This window comes from Cryptomeria japonica, chromosome 1 (assembly GCF_030272615.1).
Source record: "Cryptomeria japonica chromosome 1, Sugi_1.0, whole genome shotgun sequence".
NCBI classification, from domain to species: Eukaryota; Viridiplantae; Streptophyta; class Pinopsida; order Cupressales; family Cupressaceae; genus Cryptomeria; species Cryptomeria japonica.
The window spans coordinates 220,874,842-220,896,518 of record NC_081405.1 but is presented as its reverse complement, the minus strand read 5'-3'; the positions used below and the strand labels follow the sequence as shown (position 1 = coordinate 220,896,518).

Below are 21,677 nucleotides of genomic sequence, written 5' to 3'. Positions count from 1 at the left end.
CTTATATAATATAATTTGTATATTATTTCCTAACTTGTTTGCAGGTTTTTCCCCTTTAAGGAGATAAAGATACTTCCCTCTAACCCTCTCTTATTGGCTGAGAATTGTAATCTAGGGCAAACTAGGGCATTTTATAAAAGGAGACATTACAACTTATCAATCTTGTGTGTTTATTTTCCAAGATGTATGAACAGCAGTTAAATTAATTTTGAAACTCAAAATCAGAATAATTTATGACAGTGAGAAAACATTTTACATGATCATTTGTTTGGCTATTGTGGTTTCATTGGCAAAAGATTTCAAAAAAAAAAATTGAGGGTGGTTATTACATCCTCTCTCTTAAGCTGAGTGCTGAATAGATGTAGAAAGCAAAACAAATAAATATATCAGCAGATAGCCTATGTTATCCTAAACTAACATAACAATGGGAGCTGCAAATATCCCAAAGACGAGAAGATTAAAGCAAAATCACATTTAGTTATTTCATGCCTCTAGTAGGGCATCACTAGAATAGGGGGCAAGACCTTGGGAGAATCCAAGCAAGACCTGAACTAGAATTAAAACCTGGTCCAAACTGGCTTGGGTTCAGCCAGGGTTCCTACAAAACCCAATAACATAGGTTAACAGATTTAGCAAGAAATCTAGATGAACCCAAAGCCAAACCAATCTAGGTCAAAATATTATCCCGTTCCAGACCAGGCCCTGGCCTAGGTATGCCCCAGCTTTACTTAGGCCATAACCAGGCCAAATGACCAAGCATGGGCTGCACACTCGGCAAACACATAGGGTTCCAAAAGTATGGATTTTTTTTAAAAAACTCAATAAAATAATTTAAAAACCTAAACCTAAAAGTAGTTTTTTTTAAGGATTTGGAGCTTCATCAAAAGCAATAACATTTTGAAAATTGGTATGCACCATGAAGGTCATTGACGCCTATTCCAGATTTAGAAAGAAAAAACATAAATTGTTTTATTGTGCAACAACTAGAAAAGCCGCATTTTTCCATGAGCTTTTTCAAATTAAACCTTGAGTACCTAAATTGTATTTATACTTTTGCATTGTTGGGTCAGTTTGAATTCCAAGTAATGCTACTATGATATAAACAAATTTGATTTATCTTTAACATTTATGATTTGACAATTGACATCAAACTATCTATTAGCAGTTGTTTCTCAATTTTATATTTAATTTTGTACAGTTTGTGCAAACTCATGATTTTTTTAATATATTTTTAAATTGTACAACCAAACCTAGACATAACGCAAGCAGGAGAAAAACATGGAAAACCACCAAATCCAAATATGATCAGACAACCTAGTATTTCTTAACTATAATCATTCATTTATGTACCAAGAATGATGTGCTGCCAGAATTATAGATATTTTTGAATTAAGGGCATATTACAAGGTCCATTAGGCCATGAATAGGGCTAAATAATGGATCTATTTTCTTGAATTATGGTTTATTTGGTTGCTATTAAGAATCACTTATCAAATTGTTCTTTTGTATTAAAAAAATATATATATATTAAGGCACCTAAAAATTTCTAAGTAATTCTGGAATCTTTTTCTTGAAATGCTTTATCCTTTGTGAGAAAACTTTGTAATAACATAATCACTGGAAACTAAAACCAGGTTCTTATTGCCTTCCATTCATTTCAGGTAGAAGCTTAATTCTCAAGTTAAAAAAAATGCATAGCCAAAAAATAGTATATGGTCTTAAATTTCAGATTGTGTTTGTACCTCGGAATGCCCACCAGGAAAGACAAGGTGCCCTGGAAATTCTCCCACACTGTGACTTCTTCTAAGTACAAGAATAAAATTATCGATTGTCTCAACAATTGCTCCATTTCCCAATGGACTTGACGTGTATTTGCATTGTTCTACATCATCTGCACAGCAATATAAGCTGTAAGTTTTCAAACATGATAGATAAGATAACATCTAGCAAATAAGGCAATTAATTGTACTATTTACAAACAGTTGCATGAAAATAAATTAAACTAATTGCATTTCTACCCTAAATACAACTACTTGCATGATGTGCAATTTTACATATTATCTCATCCACGTTATAAAATTACAATTATGCAACTATTAGTTCAATTGACCATTAAATATTATAATTATCCCTTCAAAGCTCTCATCTCTTCCATGATGAGGTAGATGATCTAAAAATAGCCAACTTTGAACTATAAATAATGAACACTAAAAATATCACAAGCTCCTTGTGTAAAAAACACAGACTAATAAAAGTAGCACAAGCTATAAATAGAAAATCACTAAATATGCTCCTCTTTGAAAATGATGATGACTCACACAGCATGAGCTATTTTTAACTCAACATAAAAAAAAGACTTTTAGTCAAGTAGCTCTAGATAACTTTGATGATTCTAGTTTTTCATCTGATCATGGCTAACCCTCTAAAAAGCTTTAAATTCTACCCATTTGTCCCTCCATTTATATAGGCATTTCCCTATCCAGGCACACTAGAATATGGGCTAACAAAAAAATTGCTTTGTAATCTTAGACGCCTAAACACTAGGCCAAATGATAAAAAAAAAATCCTCCTTTATATTTGCACACACCATTATCCAAGTACACACCTATAAACTAGAATTGAAATTTTTAAAAATCCACCACCTTTATATTGGCATGCACCTAGAGTCTAGACTATACACTAAGTTCAAGCTCTCAACCTAATGCATTTGACTCTCCTTTATGTACCTTCCTGAAATTTTCTTTGTCTCGTTCATCATCACATATTTCCTTAAGTAGAAAATTTGTTTGAAATGGGCTTTTTATAATGGCATGCTTGTGCACCATCCTAGGCGAGTTTGGAGAAGGCACTCAAAAAAATGAAAGTAGCCTATTTGATTAGGTGCATTTATCTTATTTTAGGAGTGTCTGAAAGATCCCTAAATGGATTCTTTGCTGCCCTGGATAAGTTTTAATTAATAAACTATCTTTCAGAGCCTTTTGGTGTTCTTAGAGACTAGACAAAAGATGCAAAAAGTGTTGTTTATTTTTTGGTGATGGGGATTGCAACCATTAACCAATAATAACATAGAATTCAACTCAAAATAAGATATCAACTTCTGATTTTATTTATGACAGCAGATTACATTCAACTAGGAGTGAAGATACATTCACCAAAACAATTAGAAACATACCACGGATCTAGCGCTGGGGTTTGTTGCTGATTTGCTATCCAGAAATGGATACAGGCATGAGTTGAAGGTACAAGGGCAGTCCAGATGTACCAATACACTTATACTACCTCCAAATGAATTACCAATAACAAATTGGGCCAAAAACCCAATTACTAGCTGGAAATCCAAATTCTGCCAGGCAAAATTATACAATTTTAGCCTTAAATCCTAACTGTTTTGCTCACCCTGATCTCAATTCAAGCCTGATGACTGTGATTTCTTCTACACAATTCTTGCTGATCCTAACAATGAAGTTAAGAACAAGAAATGGAGTTAAAACCCTCCATTTTATTTATTATCACTCCACAGCCATCTGTAATGGTACGGCCCCCTTGGGAAACAATACAGCTGCCAAAAGAAATAAGTAATGCACTGAAATTGAATGTATTCTTGCTCAGATTTGATGTAATGACCTTGCTGCTAATGATTACTGAGTTTTCTTGTTGAAATGACCCTCAATATGCCTGAAACAAGCTTCTGATGTGTTCCACGTGCCTCCTGTAGAAGGGATTCCGTCCTCCTGAAGACCAAATCTGAGGTTTCCGTCTCAAACCTGCTTGCTATTATAAATTGCAGACCTACAACTTCCAAGTTTTTCACAAAATAATATATCATGAATACCTCTAAGGCTGAATACATGCATTCCTTACATTCCACGTGGGATGTACCTGCTGCAAATGGCGGCCCTAAGGCTGCAACGATCACGCCCAAGCTGAAGAATCAATCTGCCATGCTGAAACCCTTACTCTGCAACCTGAATCCATAATGAAGAATGGTGTACTCAATCTCTATCAACTATGCACTCTGCCTGAAGAATCCAATGCCAATAATTGTTGAGGGCTACGTCCCAACCAGTCCAGATCTTGGGGTTTGCGTCCCAGATGAAGAATCACTCACTCAGAGCAAATTCACAAAATAAGTTTGATTGTGTAAAAAGATAATGAACAATTAGGTCTTCATCTCCTTATATCTCCTTTCCTTTCCAAGCCAAACCCTAAAAGGGAGTAAAGTTGGCGCATTATGAAAAGAGTGTTATTTCCTAATTGTGGCATCAACTATAGGAAAATAACACTAAATTGCAAATAAATAGCGTCAGGCATCCAAAAAGACTCTGGAAGGTGAGAATCATGTAGCAAAGTGTAAGACCTTTCCAACGAGCTATAACACATAGGCATATCAACCCAGATGAAGTAGAAACCCCTTATTACTCCGAAATGACTAAATACATAGCCTTATTTTAATTTATTTAATCGCTAACTTAGGAAATATTTAAATATATTAAAATATCTCCAGATATCCAATAACAGCCCAAAATAACCAAACAATCATGAATATAACTTTGTCACCTATCTGTGACCGATGCCGGAAAAGCTGAGCTAACTGGCAGTCCCATCCCTAAAATCTAGGGATGCTCCTAGAAACTAGGAACACACCCAATCTTCCTGAAACTGAAACCATAGTATGGTCCCGTGGAACCTCAAATATGGAACCACCACAAACTCCTAAAAGGTAGGGAATCTCCCTAAAAAGTAGGAACCTCTCTTCAAACACCTGTAACTGCTCAAAAGGATCCTGCTTTGGTCCTTGGTCCCCCAGGTGGTCATTCAGTCAACTGTCAGTTCTCCCTTAAAAATAGGAGACCTCGTCCGAAGGTCCGAAACGGCTCACAGAGCCCATGCAAAGCTCCATGACCCTCAGAATGAGTCCCCTAACCATGTCGTTGACCTACGGGAACTCAAATGGTAGGTCAACCCCTGCTCATCTCATGTCACCTAGAAAAGGGGACATTACAGTGTCTAAATAGAGAAGCATCATTCAAGCACATTCCACTAATCAAGCAAACACCATTACACTAGTTTTAGATTTTTAAAACTTTACCTAGCTTCCATTGGCATGTCTCTATTAAGAATACATCAATGCTATGCATGTCAAACATGGTATTAACATATTAAATTTATCAAGTAATAGCATATATTCACAATCAGAAGCATTTAGATGTCAAACTAAAAACTAATCCATAATTTGTAGGCTAGACAATCCTCCATCTCTACCAAAGATCTCATGATTCTACCATTTTCTAGCATCATTACATATCAAAAATCCTAAAACTACCATGATGCTCTATAATAATGAAAAAAATTGTCCGCCTATATGAAAAGGGTCCCATCACAAGATGGCATGGTCATGAATCAAGTGATAGCACATATTTGGAAATTTAAGTCTAACACTGCTTATCAAGTCTACAATGTTGACACATTACTCACTTGAAATTACTCATGTTTAGATTTCTAACACATAAAAACAAAGGAAGAGACCCCATATTAGTTGACTTTGAGCATTAGAACAAATAGTGCAATCTTATCTTATCCTCACAATATCAAGAGAGACCTAAATCTTTTATCCTTTTTCTTATTAGAACTGCTGCATTTTGTTTCTTATTCAAGCTGCCCTCCTCTCAAAATCATCTAAGTAGATGAACAAGTTTATAGAGATTGCTATATTTCTTACCTACTAATTTGTGCCTAATCTGAGGTTAGCTTCCTCTTGGAATGAGTTGTTGGTCTTTATAAATCTTCTAAACCCCAATCGATGATATGTAGATGAAGTTGACCCCTATTTAACAGTCTTCAATTTCTGACAATGTTTTTCATTAGAATCTGCTCTTATGGCTGTAAAATCTCTTTGGTGAGATAGATTTATCATTTTACACCTTTTTCCGTATGTCTATGCTATTCTATGTCAATACAAAATTGACTCACACATTAAATTTATCAAGTACTATCTTAGTGCATTTATGTTTGTAGAAAAAATGCACTATCAATGCTATAACACACAATAAATGTTGAGTTTTGTCATTGATGGCAATGTTTTGTTAGTTTGGGACATGTGGCTGGTACGTGCTTTTTCTGGAAATCAGTGGTGATCAGTTTGATCACTATTTTCTTCTTCTTCAGTGTGTGCCATTTGTACATGTTGTGTATGGTATGCATTGTTGCTTCCAGGGTATGCTGAGAATGTTTGCAGAAAGAATCTGCGATTTTCGTATTCTTCTCAGAGATATTTCTGAGTGCTGACATCTATCAGGGATGTTACTGTCAGTGAGGCGTTTTATATTCTCTGTTATGGTTTGCAGAGATAGTTCAACTGAGGTTCTTTTGTCTTGCAGTATCTGGGCAATTCTTTTTGACCCTATGCGTTTTTTTCTTATCACTTTGCTCTATGCGGTTTGGGAGTTACAAGTTTGTCAGTGGTTGGTGGTGTGTTTGGGAGATTTTCTGGAATGTTCAGATAATGATTTTTCTTTCTAATTTATGTTGCGTCTTCAGCAGTCAGTCTGAAAAAGAAGTTTTGCTTTCCAATTTCTGAGAAGTTTGGTTAATGCAGAAAACTGTGGGTGTTCAAGTAGAAGTTCGTTGGCTATCTTGATATACTTTTGAAGATATTTTTGAAAATGTTTTTTTGAGACACTGCTGGACGTATTTTTCTATCTATTGCTGAATATGTAAGGGGGTAAAATGCCAGTTCGGGTTGGAAGGAGAACATCTGGTCCAACTGTCCTTGCCGGTGGCGTGCCGGGAAAGACTGAATGTGCCGGGAGAGATGGAGCGAGAGGGTAAGAAACCGGATATTCCAATGCCCCGTAGCTATCTCATCCATTCGGATGGAGGGATGATTGCCATTTCATAGTTTTTTGAGAGGGCTTCAAAGCGGAGATGTTTGTTCCCAGCAGAAGGAGTTTAACCCGGAGGATCGAGCGGGCAGGCCCAATACCTGAACTGTGAGATTGAATCGATGACAGAAAGTAATGTTTGTTTGGCCAAGATCGATCATTCGTGCCGCTAAAGAGTTCAGTTCTGGCTATGAGTTCGTAACACCCTCTCCTTGAATTCTTCATTGAACTCAACGCTTAATGCGTATGTAACAAACAAACAAACATCTGCTAAGTGCTTGCTTTCAGTCGAGTGCCCTACTATTTTCACGGGAATGGAATAAATCAAGAAAGAAAGAAAGACAAGGAGCTAAGTCAGTCGATCCAAAAAGTGTGTGTTGAAAGTATAGTGTATTCAAAAATGGATTCTTTTTCAGAATCATGTGAAGTTTTTTTTTTTTTTTAAATGTTCGAGTGTGAGTATGGGTGATTTCAATGAAATGAGAACAAGTCTGAGTGCTTAAAAGAAAGAGCTTCAACTGTTTTAAAATCTCTGTTAGCAGTAATATTTCAGTGTTAAGCAAATGAAGACTCTACAGTAACTTGTGGTTTTCAGATACTGTGAAAATGAATGCAGTGAAGACCTTGGTGCGTTGAAGATGACAGATATCTAAAGCTATAGTTGAGAACCAAATGTGATTGTGCAGTGCTGTAATACTTCAGTGATATGAAGTTATAACAGTCAAGTTGATGAAAGGATTTTGTCACTGTTGATTTATGTTATGACAATACATTAAGCTGTATGAGTTTTACTTATCTCAGAGTAAAACAAAAAAGTTGCTCTGCTTTTTCAACTTCTTGTTCTGTAACTAAATTTGTGCTCGAGTTGGTGCTCATCAAGTTGAGAGGTTGGTGCCTCAGTTGTAGTCTGTAGGTGCAGCTACGAGAGTTAGAGCTCTCTGTTTATTGCTATGTAATTTGGGTTGACGCCCTTTTATGGTGAAAGAAAACTAATCTTTACGTGGTTTTTTACCCGAAAGGGTTTTCCATGGGAAATCTTGTGCCTCTGTTTTGAACTCTTTTTTTTGGTCTTCAGTTTGAGTTGTCTATGGTTATCTATTTTGTAAAAGTCTAAAATACTGATTCACCCACTCCCCCTCCCAGTATTTTACTTAAATTTCTTCAATTGGTATCAGAGTAGGTCATCTTCTGTCAAGGCTTAAAAGCTTGAAGATTTGATCCTGATTGTTTGAAATGAGTACTCTAGAAGGTTTAGCTAGCAACCAATAGTGCTCCTTTGTTTGATGGGTCAAACTATGCATTTTGGAGTATTCGAATGAAAACATACATTATGTCTCTTGGTTTTGATGTCTATATGAGTCTGGTTAATGGGTATACTCTACCCTCTCAACCACCTACAAATCCTAATGGAAAGAGAGCCTTTGAAAACAATGAAAAGGCCATGAATGCTATATTGTGTGGTCTATCTAAGTTTGAATTTGTCAAGGTCATGCACTATGAGTTAGCCCAAGCTATGTGGGAAAAATTGTAGAATGGCTATGAAGGGGACGAGAAAGTTAAAAATGCAAAATTACAAACACATAGAATGTTGTTTGAAGGTCTCAAAATGCATGAAGATGAAAATATAGCGGCATACTTCTTAAGAGTTGATGAAGTTGTGAATTCTCTGAAGGGTTTGGGAGAGACGTTGGAAGATAAAGTTGTGGTTCCAAAAATTTTAAGGTCGCTGCCCCTAAGATTTGATGCCAAAGTTTCAGCAATAGAAGAGATGGCAGACTTGGACAAATTAACAGTAGATAAGTTGCATGGCATCTTGACTGCATATGAAATGCGGACTAATTTTGAGAGTTCATCAAAGAAGGAAACAGCTTTTAAAGCTTCAAAGAAGGGTAAAGAAAAGGAGCAAAAATCCAGTGAGAGTTCAAAAGAAGACTCTGAGGATGAAGCGACACATCTTGTTAGGAAGCTGAAAAGAGGCTCTGGTAAATACAAGGGCAAGCTGCCATTAAAGTGCTTCAACTATGGGAAAATTGGTCATTTTGCATCAAAGTGTCCTTATGAAAAAAAATCAAGGTTCAAAAACAATAAGAAGTTTGTGAAAAGAGAAAGGAAGTTTCGGAAATATAAGAGAAGTCTCTATTCCAAGGAAGACAGTGACTATTCTCCTAATAGTGAAGAAGAAAATCAGAATGATGAAATTTTGTGCATGGTTGTTGAAGACATTCAAGAAGAGGTAGACTACTTTGATGAAGAAGGATGTGGAGATTGATTTTGAACAAGAGCTGATTAGTGCTCTTAGTGAGATAAAGAGATTAAAAAAGAAAAATCAGAATCTTAAGTTGCTGCTACAAGAAGAAAATAGCAAAGTTTCTGAGAATAATGTTGCACTAGAAGCTGCTCGAAAACTTATTGAAGATCTTAGAGTGCAAATTGAAGAAGGTAAAAAGATTGACGAAGATCTCAAAAAACAACTCAAGGACAAAGAGGTTGCTTGTGAAAAACTTGAAAATGAGGTTGTTTCATTGAGATAGTTTGAAAAATCTGCACAACAGTTCAGTAATGAAAATACCTTTCAGAATACTACTATGACATCGGATGCCTTACTAAGCTTTCAAAAGCAGTCCCTTGACAAGAGCGGAGTTGACCATGGTGAAGGTCAATGTTCTAAATCTTCTGGAGGTGAACAACAGAAGCCTAATGCTGGTTTTGTTCCTAAAAACAGAAATGGTAACTTCAGTAAGTTTTTTAATGCTAAACAAGCTCATATGACTAGCTCCAACGATGCTTATTTCTATGGTTACTATTTTTCTTGCAACTACTATGGTCATTAGGCTGTAAATTGCAGAAGATTCCTTAAGAAAAATTTCAGTTTTGTGAATCATAAATTCTTTTGCTTCCTTGAGAAGTTATAATACTGTTTGTTACAAGTGCAATAACCTTGGTCATTCTGCAAAGTTTTGTAAGAGTGTGTTGACAGATTTGCCTAAGAAGGGGGATGAAAAAGAGAAAGGGAAGAAGAATATGAAAGTTTGGAAGAAAAAAAAAGTCAACTCAAAAAGTGGTCTTAGTTGTCCAGACAGCTTTTCTTGCACAAAATGAGAAGGATATATGGTATGTTGACAATGGATGTTCCAAGCACATGACGGGTGATAAGAATAAATCCCTTACTCTTAAAAAGTTGAATGGAGGTAAAGTTAGATTTGGAAGTAGTCTTATGCAAAAGTTGCAAGTATAGGCACTCTTGTTTTGAATGATGGTGAAACAAAAGTAGAAAATGTTTTATATGTTAAGGGCTTGAAACACAATCTGTTAAGTGTCAATCAGCTATGTGACCAACGATATGATCTTGCTTTTAATTCAAATTGTTGCACTATAAGCAAAAGTGAGAAACTTATTGCAAATGCAACTAGGGCAGCAAATAATTTGTATATTCTTGATGATTCTAACAGTGAGATGTGTTGTTTAAGTCAGTTTGATGAAGCTTGGTTATGGCATAGGAGACTTGAGCATATGAATTTCGAAAATCTAATTAAAATCAGCAAGAGGGAAGCTGTAGGAGACATTCCACATCTTGAGAAACCAGCTGATGGTGTTTGCAAAAACTGTCAAATGGGGAAGCAAACAAGAACCAGTTTTAAATCCAAGGACTTATCCAGTTCCAAACCACTTGAGTTAGTTCATACTGACCTATGTGGACCAACTAGGACAGCAAGCTTGCCAGATGAAAAATATTTTATGCTGTTCATAGATGATTTTACTCGTATGACATGGGTGACATTTTTGAAACAAAAGTCTGAAGCCTTAGAAAAATTTAAAGCATTTAAAGCCTTAGTTTGTTTACCCTCAGGGTGAACAGTCTAGAACATACAGATAGAATACTCAATGCAAAACAATAATGCCATAGATACCAGATAAGATCAAGCAAATATAAGAGATACTATTCCATTCATAATCATGTGTCTTTACAAGTGACCTTCCATGGTATATAAAGGTACCGAGGGGATGCGAAGGGCAACCGTCGCACCCGTAACTATCATCCCTCGGCTACCATACTAACAAAGACAAGTACTACTTAATTAACTACGGTTTTATTCTCGTACAATATTACCGCTAACATCATCCCCCCAAAAAAAGGTCATCTCCGGACGACTTACAAGCAAAATGGGGAATACATTGCTACAACAGAACCCAAAATCAAAAACTAAGGGGGTGCAGAGGGCATCCCTGATGAAGAGGGTGTCAATGCGCAGGGTGCAACAGTCAAGCGAGCCCGTAACTCATAGACCTGCTCAGTCCGCAGCTTGAGGTCCCGCTCCGCAACCATCTAGCACTCCATCATTGTTTTCACCATCATCGCCGCCTCCAACACCTCTTTATCTTTCCGCTCTACCATCTCCAAGGCACTACCCAGGCGACTCTCCAACATAGCCCTGTCCTTGCGAGCTTCCGCCAACTCTACCACCAAGGCACCCTTCGCCAACCTCTCCTAGGCTAACACTGAGTCCAAGGTAGCGCGCTCTACATCCCATGAGGCCTTCTCCAGAGCCAATTGCTCTTTGTGTGACTCCTCAATCTACTGAAGTTGAGCAGCCAACTCGTCTCGTGCCAACACAGTCTCCTGGCGCTGGGTCTCGGTACACTCAGCAATATACTGCGTCCTCCGCAACTCATTGCAAGTCTCTTGGAAAACCTGCTCTATCCTCTGCAACAAGGACTGTCTACTGGTCTCGCCAACCTGTTCGCGGAGGCCCCAATTCTCCAACATTTGTAAGGTTTCCGTAGCAGGCCATCCACCAGACTCAAAACACTGCGCAAAGTGTGTTGTGCACCTTCCCCTCATAAACCCGAGTAGCTGCTCCAACTCCTCATCTGTCCGAGCATCTCCCTGAGACCGCGCAGAGGCTACCATTTGTCAGGCTTCCACAGCCATATCAGCAAGGAACTGCTCGAATTCCCTATCGCCCTCCACTCTCGGAGATGCTAGGACACCATCTCTGTGAGGACTCTGGAATGGTTCGTCATGACGGGGCTTGGGATCAACTCCTCCTCCTGCCTAGGACTCAACACCAACTCCCGAATGGGTGAGTGGTCGCTCTGCACAATCTGTGCTGTCTCTGGTGAACTGTCTCCGACCAGGTCCACAATCTCATGAGGGATCGACTCACGCCATGGGGAGAGGACCGCTACTCCAACTGGTGCTAGTGGCATCATTTTGTACCGACTCAGCCACGCACTCATGTCCATCTGGGAAGGCATATCCATCTGAGAAGGCGTACCACTCCCTCCAAGCTGCTCTGCTCGTATGGCCTCCCTATCCACCTTCTCGCTACTGTCCCCAACCTCTACTGCTAGCGTGAGACTCCTGTCATCGACCACGTGATGCTCTGGTAAAGCTACCAATGTTGCGACTGCCTGTGGGGGGGCCATAATCACGGGTGTCCGGCCCTGCCCAAAACCAGGAACCGGCACTGCCAATACCGTCGCTCCAGAAAGAGGCCGAGTGGTACTTTGCTGAGACCGCCTGCTCGGGTAACTCACCCGAGGGTCGTGTGGTTGTTGCTGGCACAACTGAGAGAGGTGGAGGTGTGGTCGTCTATGCTACTGCAGAAGATGTTGCCCCTGTCTCCTCCTCCACTTGTTGTTCACCTCTACCCACCATTCTGAAACTACCCCTAGTGGCCTGTGATGTATCACTGGAGTCTTCTGCCTCCTCACTCAGGTCACTAGATGCGGACTTCGACTCTGTCTCCGCCTTAGACACCACCACCCGTCGCTTCCATTTCTTGCCTGATTGTGTATCTCCGCTTGGTGCCATCATATCCAAGTGAATCCAATAAAATATAGGGGGTTGCCTAGGGTGTACACGGCCTTGTGGTGCCAAGTGTTGTGCGTCCGATGAGCCCCGAAGGCATACCGCATCCAGGAAGAATCTAATCGCATGGTAGGGCATGCAGAAGGTCTTGTGCTGGAGGGTCATGAATTTCTCCATCCTATCTGTGAGTACTGATACCCAGTCATATACCACTCCATTACAGATGCCATTCACCAGCACCACCTACGCCATGCCAATATCTGAAACCCTACTTGCTCCCATCAAGCGGCTCTTCAATACATCGACAAGGCACCGCCATATCCCCTCTCTCAGGAATGACTTCTTCAGACCTCTTCCTTTGCTTGCATGCTCCAGACTATCAAGTTCTGCTTGTGTGAGGTCGTCACGACACATCACCTTGAGAAGTTTATCTTTTAAATCTGGGGATATTTTCTGCCCCTTGTCCACTTTCTTTCCTTGCACCCCCAAAATACTAAAAACTCTTGTAAATTTTGTCCAAGCGAAGGACACTGTAATCTGTTAGTGCTCGTAGTCAAATACGGATTGCCGCCTGTGTGGGTCATAGGCACCAATCATGGCCCACAACACCACCTCAAAGTCCTTAATGCAAAAAATGGGCATCTGGATGGCCCACTGTACCTATGCAAGTCGTAGTTGTGTCTTCATAGGGTCATCATGCGAGGTCTCGTTCCACCATTTCCTACAATCTGTTACAGTCAAACCCTCGAAGGTAATGGTGTCCATCGTCACATCATTCTTTGCTGCCATCTGCTACTGCACTTTGGGTTGCAGCTTTTTCCCTTTACTTTTGCTGTTGTCAGCCATGCCGACCCTGATCTTCACACCCGAAGGCAAAATCCAAACAGCCTTCTTATTCCCAGAGGTTGACGGCACTGTAGCAGGTAACTGCCGTAACTTCTTTTGCCAATTTTTTCCACCGCTGGCGTCCATTAAATAATTTTGCCTTTGTCTTTTGTGCCCTCTTTAATATTAAAAAATAGGGTTAGAATAACAAGCCTCTGCACGTGCCTATTTTCCTCCAGATGCTGCCCCTCAAAAAAAAATTCTTTGTTTTAAATGCTTCTGCGGGGGTATAATATAAATCCCACTACCGTGAGAGCACGGGCTCCACTGTACGGTGAGCACGTGGCTCCACCGCGCGGTAAGCACGCCATGCCACCGCAAGGTGGACACATCGTGCCACCGCACGATGAGAACGTTGTGCCACCGCACGAGAGCACGCCGTGTCACCAAACGGGAGCACGCGGGCTCCACCGCACGGGAGCACGCAAGCTCCACCGCACGGTGGGCACGCGGGGCTCCACCGTATGGTGGGCACGTCGTGCCACCGCACGGTGAGCATGCAGCTTCGCCGTACTATGCACTTTTCATCATTTATTTTTTTTATTTATTTTTTTTAAATTATTATTTCTTCGAGAGGATTTGGGGTCGGTCGATCACCTCTGCTCGTGATACAGTTTTAATTTCGACCCATTGGTGCTGCCTGCAACCTCCCATCCATCCAGTGTCCACAACTTCACTGCCCTGTTCTCTCCCACCTCGCGGACTTTATATGGTCCTAACCATCGTACCTTGAATTTGCCTGGTTTAATCTCATTACGCCCATTATATTTCAGTACCAGTTGTCCTGGAGCAAACCTCATTTGTTTCAAGTGCTTGTAGTGCCAAGCTTCCTCCTTTGTTGGGCTATCTCCATAGCCCACTGGGCCATCATTCGTTTCTCATCCAGCTTGTTCAAGACATACAATCTCTCCCTCAGGCTCTCCATGTCCCCCACTCTGTTCTCGATTGCAATGCGAAGGCTTGGTACCATGAATTCCCCTGGCACAACAGCTTCCTGCCCGTAAATGAGTTGGAACAGAGTCTGGCCAGTGGTCACCTTGTAGGTTGTGCAGTAAGCCCACAAGACCGAAGGTAATTTTTCTTCCCAGTCTTCTACCTCGACGCCGCAAGACTTGTAAAATATCCCCACAAGAATCTTGTTGGTAGCCTCGGCCTGCCCATTGGCTCGCGGGTAATAGGGGCTGGACAATGAATGAAAAATTTTAAATTCAGTAGTGAGGAGTTTAATAACGTGGTTCACAAAATGTCCACCTCTGTCGCTAGTCAACTGCATAGCGATACCATACCGTGTAATGATTTGCTCATAAATGAATCGTGTTGTACTTACGGCCGAGTTGTCAGGCAGGGCCCGCGGTTCAACCCACTTGGTTAAATATTTTGTAGCTAGCACCATGTAGCGACACCTCCTGGCGCGGGTGGCCCAATAAAATCCAACCCCTAGCGCTCGAATAGTTCCTGAGCATGCGAAGGGTTGAGCGGCATGAAATCCCTCTTCAACGGCTTCCCCGCTCTCTAACAGGTATCACAACCTACTACCCATTCTCTAGCATCATTATACAATGTGGGCCACCACAGGCCTACTAGCAACACCTTTCTGGCCGTAGTGTCTGGTTTCATATGGCCTCCCACTGGCCCCTCATGTGCCTCCCTCAGAACGCTTGGCACCTCTTCCTCCATCACACACCGACATAACACCTGGTCGGGTCCCATTTTATACAACAATCCATTAATCAATAGAAATGTGCGGCTTCTCAACACGAGTTTTCTTCATTCTCTTAGTGGCATACCTTGGGGGAACACGGAGGTGGAGAGATATTCCCCAATGGCAGTATACCATGGTGGCAATACTGCGATCTTGAATAGGTGAGCATCTGGAAAGTCGTCATTCACTCCTAGCGGTTTTCCGAACCTAATCTGGGGCAACTCGTTAGCAATGACATGGCTCTTGCCTGGGCGTACAATTATTGTGAACGTGAACTGAAGAAGCAGTAGCCACCTGCCTTGGATGATGGGTTTGTTTACCAGGTACATCAAAGCATGGTGATCCACATAGAAGGTGAAGGGTGTCACCAAGAGGTAGTGTCGAAATTTTTCTACAGCATAGACCATTCCGAGGGCTTCCCTCTCGGTGGTACTGTAGTTCTTCTCGGCTTTCGACATCAACCGACAGGCAAAGTAGATGGGATGATCCAACCCATGTCCCCCTTCTTGCGCTAGTGTAGCCCCAATGGCATAGTTCGAGGCATCCACGTGTACATGGAATTCTCAGTCCCAATTTGGATAGGTCAGAATGAGTGCTGCCACCAGTCTCCTCTTGAGTTCCTCGAATGCTTCCCCTTGTGCCGATTCCCATATGTACGGTTTGCCCTTCCATGTCAGTTTGTCTAGTGGGAAAGAAAGTTGGGCAAAGTTCTTGATGAACTTCCAGTAGTATCCAATGTGTCCCAAGGACTTGACTCCCGTCACATCAATGGGCGACTCCATTTCTACAATTACCTGTACCTTATCCAGGTAAGTTTTTAGTCCAGCTTTACAAACGATATGGCCCAGCAACTTCCCTTGTGGTACCATGAATCTGCATTTCCGTGGATTTAAGGCGAGCCTGGCCCTTCGGCATCGCTCCATGCACTCTCTCAGCACCACCAAATGAGCGTCTTCGCTACTGAAAATCGACCAGTCATCTAAAAAAGCTTTAAAATTTCCCACAGACATCTTGTCGACGATGTGAAGGACTATCCCCTGGAAGGTCGCGGGAGCATTGCACAACCCGAACGGCATTCGATTGTACGCATAGACTCCGTCCTCCAACACAAAGGTGGTCTTCAACTTGTCCTCCTCAACAATCGAAATCTGATTGCATCCCGAAAAGTCATCCAAAAATAAGTACATGTCATGGCCAACCATCTCCTCGAGGATGTTGTCTGTGAAGGGTATAGGAAACGGGTCCTTGATGGTGACTACGTTGAGGCATTGAAAATCCACGCAGATGCGGATCTGGTTGGCCTCCTTCTTCAGTGAGATCACAATCGGCGAGACCCACTCACTTGTCTCCACCCGAACTATGATGTCGGCCTCCAGCATCCGTTCAATCTCTTCGTTCACTTTTGCAGCATAGTTCTTATTCATTCGGTACGGCCTCTTCCATACCGGTTGGACTCCCGGGACCAATGGTATCTAGTGGACGCACAATTCTAGCGGGACCCCCTTCAGATCCTTGTAGGACCAAGCAAATACATCCTTGTACTCCATGAAGATTTTGAATGCTGCGGCCTTCAGCACCGGGCTCCAATTGTCACCTACCCAGATATTTCATGGGTTGGCAGTGTCTCCTAAGTTTGTCTCTTTCACGGTGGGTTCTTCGTACCACATTGGTCTATCCTTTGAAAATTCGTATGTCGGAACATCATTTACTTTGGCGTCTCCCTCCTTATACTCCATGTACGCAGGCGGGAACTCCTCCTCGCCTAGCTCGTCCTCAATCTGCAGCATGTAACAAGCAGGGTGAAACACTTCATAGTCTTCCATTTGCCAGTGGAAGAGTCCATTCAATGAGGAAGTGTCATCTTCTGAGCATCCACCGAGTTCAAGCACTCCTTCGTCGTTTGGTTCCCTCTCGTCTTTACCTTTATAGGAGTCCCACTCCCATCTGTTTGAATCCTCTGAATCCAAGTCAGATGATGCAAGTTCCTCGCCGACAACTTGGGTCCTCAAATCAATGGTGTACTTTTGCCCCCCTTTCTCCATGGAAAGAGTGTTCTTCTTCCAGTTGTGGTTCACCTTTGTTGCAACTAGCCACCCTCTCCCTACGATGGCGTCATACCCCTTCTTCTTGAGTGGGATTACCACAAAATCTAGTAGGAAGGGTTGTGTGCCAATGGTCACTGGCTAGGCCATCAGGGTGCCGAGTGCCTTGATGTTGTGCTGGTCTGCACCTACCAAGTTGAATGTGGGTGGACATAGTGTTGGCTTCCCGAGCTTCTTCCACTTATCCTCCGGCAACACATTCACCCCCGAACCTCCGTCCACGATAGTGTCTTTGAGGATAGCCCCGAGAATTCCCATCTCTACTACCGCAGGATGCCGACCACTATTTAAGGCCAACAACATTGGGTCAGCCGAGGGGCTGACCGGAACTTCCGCCCGTGTCGCACCCGAAGGTGCCTGCGCAGTGGTTTCTATGGAACTAAAAATGGCGGTTCTCAGCTGTGGAATTGTGTCTAGAAGGTCCTTCACCCTTATCGGCACCTCCATCTGCAGTACTTGCCCAATTATATTATTTTCGGCTTGAGTACAGGATGATGTACTCACCACCTCTTTGTTCCATCATTCGGTCGTCATCTCACGCTCAATGTTGGCTTTTGCCTCCCATAATCTCTCCTTCTCTGTACGAGGGTCGGGATAAGTGGCCTTTTTGGTCTAAGCACAGGTGATTGCCTGTACTTCTTTCTCACCAATCTTCTCAATGTTGAGGAGGTTAACCCCTGGCTTGGGGCAATTTGTCTCATCGTGGTCTCCAGGACCACACCATCTGCACAAGTGTTGGGGTGTCTCCTCTTTCTGGCAATCCCGCGCAAAGTGTCCCCACTGGTTGCATGCCCGACACTGAATCATCGGTCATCCCTTGGCATCATACTACATTCGACTCCGATTATTGCTATTATTGTTGTTGCCTCTTCCTCCCCTTCGGTTACCTCTGTAACCGCCAGATCATGTCGTGGTGTTGGCTTGAGGCTGCGATGTGCCTGTTGTCGCTAACAGCTGCTCTTGGGTGAAGAGCACTTGGTTCCCGCTTGTCTTCTTATTGTAGGGACATTCTTTGGTAGAGTGTCCCAACACTTGGCAAATATCGCAGAAGACCTTTTTTGGACAAGAGCCTTTTGTGTGACCTTCCTCCTTACATTCTGCGCACCATACTTCCTCATTTTTGCTAGTACTTCCCTTCATGCTCTTGAATTCCTTCATCATGCGATGCATATCCTTTTGAAGGGCTTGCACCTTTTTACTAGACCACTCGTCGCTGCTACTTCCATTGCAGGAGTCCTCTCTAGAGGATTTGTCTTTCTTTTTCTTGGATGTCTTCCCTTCACTCTCCAGGTCCATTGCACGATTATAGGCATCGTCGTAGGATGTGGGGGGTACAATTTTCATTTTCCTTCTGAGTGACGATTTTAAGCCCTCCACAAACCACCTTTTCTTCAACCCATCGCCGGGCTGGTTATCCATTCTTCCCAACAATTCCTTGAGGCATCGGCTATATGCTCGGATGGTCTCAATTTTCCCTTGCTTGGTGCTCAGGATTTATGCTACAATTTCATTATCATCTCTGAGGAATCGAAACTCCTTTTCGAAGGCTTTGTGCAATTCATCCCAAATTGTTGGTTGGGTTTTGTCAACGTCTGAGTACCAATCGATGGCTACTCCTCGTAGGGTGGCGGGGAATTGCACCACCCATTCCGCCCTGTCAGCCACGCCATTGGCCGACCAAATTGTTTCACATGTACGGCAATGCCGTACAGGATCTTCTTCCCCATCTCCGATGAACTTCGGCAATTTTTGCCGATTCGCCATGACATTTCTTGGCAGCGGCCTGGTCTGCCCTCCGGAACTCGAATTTGACCCTCCAAGAACTCCTCCAAACACTGGTCCTCCCGAAGGTACTCCGCCGAGATTTGGTCCGTTGGCTCACACCAAGTTGCTCTGACCGCCAGGGTGTGATGAGCCTGCCTCGAATAGATTGCTTCTACTACCATGACCATGTGTCCTCCCGACACCTTCGGTCGCACCGATATCCTCGGCCTCTCTATTCTCAGTCTCAAAATACTGGACCTCTTTCTCTTTTCTTTTTCATGGGCTAGACTTGCCTTCAAAGCATTGCAAGAGTCGTCAAAATACTGGACCTCTTGGTTCCAAGTGGGCTTACCCAGCTCTATGGTGGTAATCTTGTAATCATCCGCGGCGACATTGTCCCTAGTCTTTCCTTCTTTGGGCACCACTATCTCGACTATCCTGAACCCTGCACTGTCTCTCTAAATTAGAGAAAACTTTTTGGCGGGCTTGGGTGGTTTAGTTATAGTAGGCTCATTCACCCTCTCCAGAAATGTTGCAGTGACCTCTTCGAAACAGGCCTCCTTGGGGACCCTGGCCTTTATTCTTTCCCTCAACCAATCCGAAATGGTTGATTGCTCTACAATATTCCGGTCAAATTCATCATCTGCCTCTCCTAGGTTTGCTAGTATGGCATCCAAGAAGACTGTAGGCGCTTCAGCTTGCTCTCTGTCTGGACTTTGGATGACCTCTTCCACTGCTTCCCTAACTGGATGAGAACGCACTCTCACTTCATCATCAATCAAGCCGATGTTCATCTCTTGCTCCCCAATTGCATTCTGATCGGGCACAATGGAAGCGGCACTCGGGATGGAGTGGCCTTCGCTGGACTCCCTTCTTTCACCTACAACCCTTTTCCCTGTGACCTTTGTGGAGCTTCCAACCAACTTCTTCCTCTTTCGAGACCCAACACTTTCTGGATTTCGGGCATCACCAGCAGAGGTTCAAGGATTGATGGACAGAATATCATCTACTCCCATCAATTCGTAGGTCAAGGTCACACCTTTGGCCTATAAATGCCTTGTCTTTTCAGACGTCCACCACCTCGAATACTCAACCACCGATCTCCTAAGGTCTGCTAGATCTGACTTCCTCCCCTCTATCCAATCTATTAAAACTAGGGGTTCATTTTTCATCTTTTCAAAGTCTGGCTGCTGAAGCTGTAGGCTTTCCTCCACTTGATTGGCAACTCTGAATACCTCTGTTGCTCTCACCATGCTCAAAGGAATTCTCGACCATAATCTCTTCCTGATCTCGAAGCTATCGGCTGCATTAGCCCAGTAATCTTCTAGGTTCGGTCTGTGCTCAAATGTCGTTCCTTCGACCTTCTTTATCCTGTGGAAAGGATTGAAATTCCTTCTTGCCTTGTATTGATAGAGGGGATACCAGGCTAGCTCCTTCTCAGCAGTCACAGCAGCTTGTGATGACGGACATGTTTCCAGCCCATTGCCAATTGTCAATGAGGATGTTCCTGCCTTCTTTTGCTTATCCCTTTGAATCACTATATACTCCTCCAATTGTCTTACAACCTCGAGCAACACCACTCGGTTGGTAGGGTAAACTGGAAGCTTGTATGGAGGTCCGGAGAATCCTTGAATTCGGAGGTAAGTGAACTTTGGATATTGGATGTACCAGTATCCGAACCGACTGATGAAGTCCATAGACTCTTGAGAGAGTCTCTAGTGCAGCCCACCTTGCAATGTCCGAGTGATGTGCATAAGGAAAGTATCATTCACTCTTTTGAAATGGAATTTCTCTTCCATGTGGAGCTGGGGATAGCAATCATACACTGAAAACTGGTTCTCCTTGTTCCCTACTTCTCCTCTACAAGTGAGACCTTTGAATCTGTAAGTCCTGGCCAAGGAATAAAACAGGTAAGAACTCATGAAGAAAGTCCTATTCGTCTCTAGGTTCCTCAGTTGGCTGTCTAGGTTGTCGCTGATCATCCTGGCCCAGTCTATCATTTTTACTCCATTGATTATTTCATTAATGAAATAATACATCCAGGGTTCGAATGGAGCTCCCTGAGGGTTTCCCATTATTCTATTGAGTAGGACGATCATGTCTCCAACATCTTTCTTGAAGTATGCTCGCACTAGGCTCTTCCTCTGAAGTTTGGAGGCACCCTTTCTTGGCTTGTCTAGCTAGGAATGGTTAACTATGGCATCATATTCCTCCAGGTGGTCCCGATACAGACCGTCAGCTTCATCCTTTGTCATATACACTGTGTTGTGATACTTTGGGATCCTGAAGGCCTCTCTGATGGCCTCATCACTGATGTTCGCCAGTACCCTTCCATCAAGTGCAACAATGTCTTTACTGATGGGGTTGTAATGTTTGGCACATTCGACTACTAGTTCATTGCATTGCATGGTGAGCAAGAAGCCAGCAGCATGCACGATGCCACACTTCATCATCTTTCGCACAATGATGGTAGGCACAAGGTTGTCCAGACCAAACATTCGCTTCTTAAATTCCCTCAGATTGATGTGTCC

The 21,677-nt window shown here is 42.5% G+C and overlaps 1 protein-coding gene across 2 annotated transcripts in view; it reads right to left on the bottom strand.

Moving 5' to 3' along the window:
* The window catches only part of LOC131042900 (nudix hydrolase 9), a 183,950-nt gene that overhangs the window by 44,056 nt on the left and 118,217 nt on the right, over positions 1-21,677 (bottom strand). For both annotated transcript variants that reach the window (XM_057976229.2, XM_057976228.2), the window contains one exon: positions 1,743-1,891. In XM_057976229.2, the coding sequence (XP_057832212.1) occupies positions 1,743-1,891 (149 nt within the window). The remainder of the gene's footprint in view (positions 1-1,742; positions 1,892-21,677) is intronic.